Here is a 5,868-nt window from a genome sequence, read left to right on the forward strand (position 1 = left end):
CCTTTGTCACCGGTTCTGTTCATTATTTTCATGGACAGAATTTCTAGGCGCAGCCAGGTGTCGGGTGGGGTCCAGTTCGGTAGCCACCGGATTTCATCTCTGCTTTTTGCAGATGATGTGGTGTTGTTGGCTTCTTCGAACCAGGACCTGCAGCATGCACTGGGGCGGTTTGCAGTAGAGTGTAACGCAGCTGGGATGAAAATTAGCACCTCTAAGTCCGAGGCCATGGTTCTCGACCGGAAAAAGGTGGTATGCACCCTTCGGGTCGGGGATGAAGTCCTGCCTCAGGTGGAGGAGTTCAAATATCTGGGGGTCTTGTTCACGAGTGACGGTAGAATCGAGCGTGAGATTGACAGGCGGATCGGTGCTGCGGCCGCAGTAATGCGGTCGCTGTATCGGTCCGTTGTGGTGAAGAAGGAGCTGAGCCGAAAAGCGAAGCTCTCAATTTACCGGTCAATCTACGTTCCTACCCTCACCTATGGTCATGAGTTGTGGGTCATGACCGAAAGAACGAGATCAAGGATTCAAGCGGCTGAAATGAGCTTTCTCCGCAGGGTGGCAGAGCGCTCCCTTAGAGATAGGGTGAGGAGCTCTGTCACGCGGGAGGAGCTCGAAGTAGAGCCGCTGCTCCTCCACATCGAGAGGAGTCAGCTGAGGTGGCTTGGGCATTTACATCGCATGCCCCCCGGACGCCTCCCTCGGGAGGGGCTCGGGGGCCGTCCCTCTGGGAAGAGACCCAGGGGAAGACCTAGGACACGCTGGAGCGACTACGTCGCTCGGCTGGCCTGGGAACGCCTTGGGGTCCCCCCAGAAGAGCTAGAGGAAGTGTCGAGGGAGAGGGAAGTCTGGGTGTCCCTGCTCAGACTGTTGCCCCCGCGACCCGGCCCCGGATAAGCGGTTGAAGATGGATGGATGGATGGACAATTGTCAATTGTATTTTGTTTTAAATGGTAAACCTTGGGTCGCTAGCATATGTGTCTCGGCAGCTAACGCTAGCCTTTGTCGGAAGTTAAAATGATACGTAGTTAGGTTTTCGTCCTAAACAATGAACATGGAGTTGTCGCGGTAAATAAGGTAATATGGCCGTTGACAGGAATTTAAGTTGGGCTGACAGCAGCTTTTTGAAAATATGAAATTAACTTTCAATATTATATTATATGAGACCCTATGTTTCCCGTCGCCAAGGATCCAGTGAGTGACACGAAATGTTTGCACTTAACAAGTGCCACCACCAATGACTAATAGGATAGTAATTGGTTTGGGTGAAGAATATGGAATGTCCACGTGACACGCTACAAATGGCGACACGACTCTGCTAGTCGAGCAGCATCAGGTAGCTTTGACTTGCAATTGTCTTACAAACAAAAGGCTGTATGCTTTATAGCGGTGGTTCTCAAACTTTTTATACTCTATATGTACCACCTGAGAAAACATTGAGCTCTCTGAGTACCACCATAGAATATTAGAATATAGCAGCATAGGCTTTCCTTATTAGCTTCCACCACACGGGAGATGTTTATCAAGATGTTTATGTTTAAGTGTTGTATTACTTGTACATGGTATGTTTCAGGTTTATTCAGTTGAAAATGGAAATGTGAAAATGTGAATTTCCCCCGCGTACCACTATAGAGCGCTTGCGTGCCACTGGTGGTATGCGTAGCACAGTTTGAGAACCACTGAGAAAAGGGGAAACGACTGAGGCCAGTACAATTGATTTATTTTCATTCAGATTAAAAGGAAAGTAGTGCAACATGGATTTCGTCCTGAGGTTATTGGTGGAGCCAGTAGTTTAGAGCAAACCAATAATTTGTGAAGTGAAGCCATGATTGCATTGAAGCCTTTTAACATTTACCTTCAACAATGTCTCCCCACACAGGTGGCCAACGTGTGGTACTGGGTACCTACAACGGACACACGGGAGCTGTGCGGTGCGTCGACTGTGACCGTATCCTTTGATGTTATTTAGCTCAGTATGCTGCCGTGTCTTCACCAGGGACGTCATAAGTCGATGTCACTAATAATTAGCGATATGAAGGACCTAACATTTCCTGAGTAGCGTCAGAAAATATAACCAACGTGAAGGTGAACTCAAACAATAAACAAGAGAAGACTGGCGTACCGCAACGACGTTATGACTTTAAAGGTTATGTTATCAGGCAACAGAAACCAATAAAAGCGTAAGAATTGTAATATTGTGATGAATTGTCTGACAGTTATTGTACCAAGTAAATGTGTAATCATGACACAGTTGACCTCACGAATTGCTGCCACGATACAGGCTACGTTTAGATAGAACTTTGTGAATCCGTTGGGCGTTCCAGCAGCAGTACAACACCAAAACAACAATAAAAACACAAATAAGTAAAAATACATTCAAATACAAACGTGAGTGGCAGCACACTGATAGATTAGTCTGTTGTAGTAGTAGATAGGTCAGTGTTAGTAGTACTAGTAAATTAGTAGGTAATTATTGTTGACGTGTGTGGGTTTTGTTGCTTGCAATCTCAATTATATATTTTTTGTCATACTACTGTTATGCTAAATTAAATTGGTATGATGTGTATATGTAGTGTATATATATGTGGTAAGTATACCACATTAAGCCTATGATTTGTATATATAAGCAGAGCTAGTATAATTATAAGGATGTTATATGAACAAATGTATAAAATAATTGCACAGTGTAAATAGTTGAGTGGTGAAACAATAAAAATGAAATAAACAGTTAGCTACTGTATATAGGTGGTTCCAGCAGACTTATTAGTTTGAGTGTTTGAATGTATTTTGGATAATTGCCTGTGTTGTATAAAGTGTTTCATATTTTGGTGTTTAATTTTCGCTCCGTGTCCCTTCTTTAATGTCTGCCGTCAGAACACGCGGGTTCGATTTCACCAGCAACATCATCAAGTTTTCCACGGACCAGCAGGTGGGCTATCAGTGTTTCATGAACTTCTTCGACCTGAGGGGTCCACAACAGATCGGTAGGTGATCGTCACGCGCAACCTTAACGAATGAATACCGCAAAAAGAAACGCGACTGCAGGTAGTACACAGCTTCCTGATTACTGCTAAAGAAATAGCTTGTACACAGTATTATAGAAATGAAATACTGAAGTGAATCACAGACTGCATCTGTTGTAGAGCCTGTGATAATGAGAAACTTTTTTTTTTTTTTTGTTCATTTGTCAATATTCCAGAGAAGTCCTGAAGGAAGCTAAGGAGCACAGCAGGGACATCAACGCCATCCAGACGTCTGTAGACCTCACCATGTTCACCAGTGCCTCAAAGGACAACACGGCCAAGGTGAGAACCCTTGTTGAAAAATGTTATAAATAAAGTCATCAGAATGCCCCCCTGCTGGCCATCAAGGAGAACGCCCAGAGAAGAGTTTTTTTTTTTTTTGTTCATTTGTCAATATTCCAGAGAAGTCCTGAAGGAAGCTAAGGAGCACAGCAGGGACATCACCGCCATCCAGACGTCTGTAGACCTCCCCATGTTCACCAGTGCCTCAAAGGACAGCACGGCCAAGGTGAGATCCCTTGTTGAAAAATGTTATAAATAAAGTCATCAGAATGACACCCTGCTGGCCATCAAGGAGAACGCCCAGAGAAGAGGTTTTTTTTTTTTTAACTTAAAAAAAAAACCCTGGTTTTTTTTTTTTTAACTTAAAAAAAAAACCCTGGTTTTTTTTTTTTTAAACTTAAAAATGAACCCTGGGTTTGTAGTTTTTGAAGGCGTATAAAGAAAAGAGTTGTCCTTTTCCATTTAGCTCTTGTATTTGTCAGTCATTGTTTATATACTGGAATTGTGAGGTGACCCTCCAGTCATTTGTGCTTTAGACCCCCTGCTCTAAAGTAGAACAACAGAAATAAGAAATGTATTTGAAGATATTTATCGATAGTTTGTTATACAAGCATGTGTAAACTGAAGTAAACAATGACAGTTTGCTGGGGGTCTATAAGGAGATGCACCAAAAAAAAACTACACAGTCATAGGTGTGGTTACTTTCAGTGTGTCCCATTTATTTACAAAGACATTTTCCTTCAGTCTAGGGGTGTCGGTCAGTCTGTCCATACTACAGACCTTGTAATGTGAATCCACTGACTTGTATTCTTTTATATGAGACTTATGAGTATGTGATGTACATCTTAGGAGAAATCAGTGGTACAGTTTGAGATGAACTGTCTGTTATGGCTTTGTGTTACTTTTTAATGTTGACAGATTGCAGTCCAATAAAGCTGAGCGACTTGACTGTCTGTGACTTTAAGGCCTTGAAGACAGATGAGTGCTTGAATAAAAGTTTGCTTAGTTCAAAGCTGACTGTGTGAGGCTGTTAAAGGCTCTACGTCAGCCACCCAGATAGAGTGGAGTAAAAATGAAATTATTATTTGTTTAATAGACGCGGAAATGACTGAGTGCCATGTGTTCTCTCCGCAGCTCTTTGACTCTGCCTCTCTGGATCACATCAAGACTTTTAAAACCGAGAGACCGGTGAACTCTCTACCACCATTTCTCCCATCAGGTAAGATGAAGTTGTCACTGTACAATGTGTATCCTAGTAGATCAACAGTGACCTTGAACATTGCCATTGTGTGTGTGTGTGTGTGTGTGTGTTGTAGGTGGTTATGGAAGGTGGACAGGAGGCCATGGAAGTGACCACAACCTCCACCAGGATTGGCAGATTTGAGGCCAGGTGAGTTGTGGCGTTTGCATTAGCACTGAAGAAGCCACAACTTTGTATTACTGTTGATAGTGAGCAGTCATAGTGATGTGTAAACATGTAGTTGTTGGCCGTGCTGTTGAAGTGACTACTCTGTGGCTGCTTTTAGGGAAAACCTGTTTGTTTGTGTTAACATGTGGCACAATGCTGTGTTCTTCTAATCTGTAGGTTATTCCTTGCTATGTAGGAGGTGTTGCGCAGGAGTCAAAGGTCATGTTGGTCCCATCAACTGTATGGCTGATGGCAAGAGGTAAAGGAGATCAACACGGCTTTTGATTGATATCCCAGCTCGTTCTTGTCATTCCATTCATTAATAGACGCGGAAATGACTGAGTGCCATGTGTTCTCTCCGCAGCTCTTTGACTCTGCCTCTCTGGATCACATCAAGACTTTTAAAACCGAGAGACCGGTGAACTCTCTACCACCATTTCTCCCATCAGGTAAGATGAAGTTGTCACTGTACAATGTGTATCCTAGTAGATCAACAGTGACCTTGAACCTTAGTATATTATTTTTAGCTCTTTTTTTTTTTTTTAGCTTATTTGTACTTTTTTGTTCATTTTTAGCTTAGTTATGCAAAATTGTTATTGTGTAACTTGTGCTGTATTTGAAACCTTCCAATAAAAGAAAATTGTTGGACCCTTTTGTGCATTCATTTCCAGATATTGAACAATAATGAAGAATATGAACGTGACTTCTCATTGACTTACAGGACGTGCATTGTCAAAGTCAAGGGTTATACTAGTAGGTATAATTAAAAAAAAAAAAAAAAAAAAAAACTTTTTTTTTTTTAAGTTTTAAGGTTTTTTTTTTTAGTAAAAAGCAGCAAGTTAAAAAACCAACCAGAATACTTGCAGAATAAACGGCAGAACAACTTTTGTTTCCTTTAATAGCAAAAACACAAAACATGCATTCAATCACAAAGTCAATAGATACACATTTAACTTCTTAACTTCAGTTAAAGATGGCAAGCTCACATACTCAACACTACTTCTGTCAACCACATGTGCTCACATGATTCAACAAAAAGGTCCCATCATCAGGAGTGGAACAACTTGGTTTAACCCAGCGGTGCCCAAACTGTTCCACAAAGGGAACCCCCTGGGTTAAACCAAGTTGTTCCACTCCTGATGACGGGACCTGTGGCTG

General features: G+C 42.1%; 1 protein-coding gene across 4 annotated transcripts in view; it reads left to right on the forward strand.

Annotated features, from left to right (window-relative positions):
• The window catches only part of LOC103394310 (eukaryotic translation initiation factor 3 subunit I-like), a 7,866-nt gene extending 2,897 nt beyond the window's left edge, over positions 1-4,969 (forward strand). The window contains exons 1-7 of one of the 4 annotated variants that reach the window (XR_001761464.2): positions 931-1,074; positions 1,877-2,177; positions 2,872-2,981; positions 3,197-3,302; positions 4,437-4,521; positions 4,619-4,692; positions 4,888-4,969. Coding sequence is in view for 1 of the 4 variants with exons in the window: in XM_025065178.1 (XP_024920946.1) it covers positions 1,823-1,945; positions 2,872-2,981; positions 3,197-3,302; positions 4,437-4,521; positions 4,619-4,686 (492 nt within the window). In the remaining 3 variants the exon portion in view is untranslated. Of the gene's footprint in view, positions 1-930; positions 1,075-1,700; positions 2,178-2,871; positions 2,982-3,196; positions 3,303-4,436; positions 4,522-4,618; positions 4,693-4,887 lie in introns of those variants that run through there. The other 3 variants (XR_523132.3, XR_003052670.1, XM_025065178.1) reach the window with 3 other exon arrangements.
• The last annotated feature ends 899 nt before the right edge of the window (positions 4,970-5,868 follow it).

This window comes from Cynoglossus semilaevis, chromosome 18 (genome assembly GCF_000523025.1).
Source record: "Cynoglossus semilaevis isolate Cse_v1.0 chromosome 18, Cse_v1.0, whole genome shotgun sequence".
Taxonomy (NCBI): Eukaryota; Metazoa; Chordata; class Actinopteri; order Pleuronectiformes; family Cynoglossidae; genus Cynoglossus; species Cynoglossus semilaevis.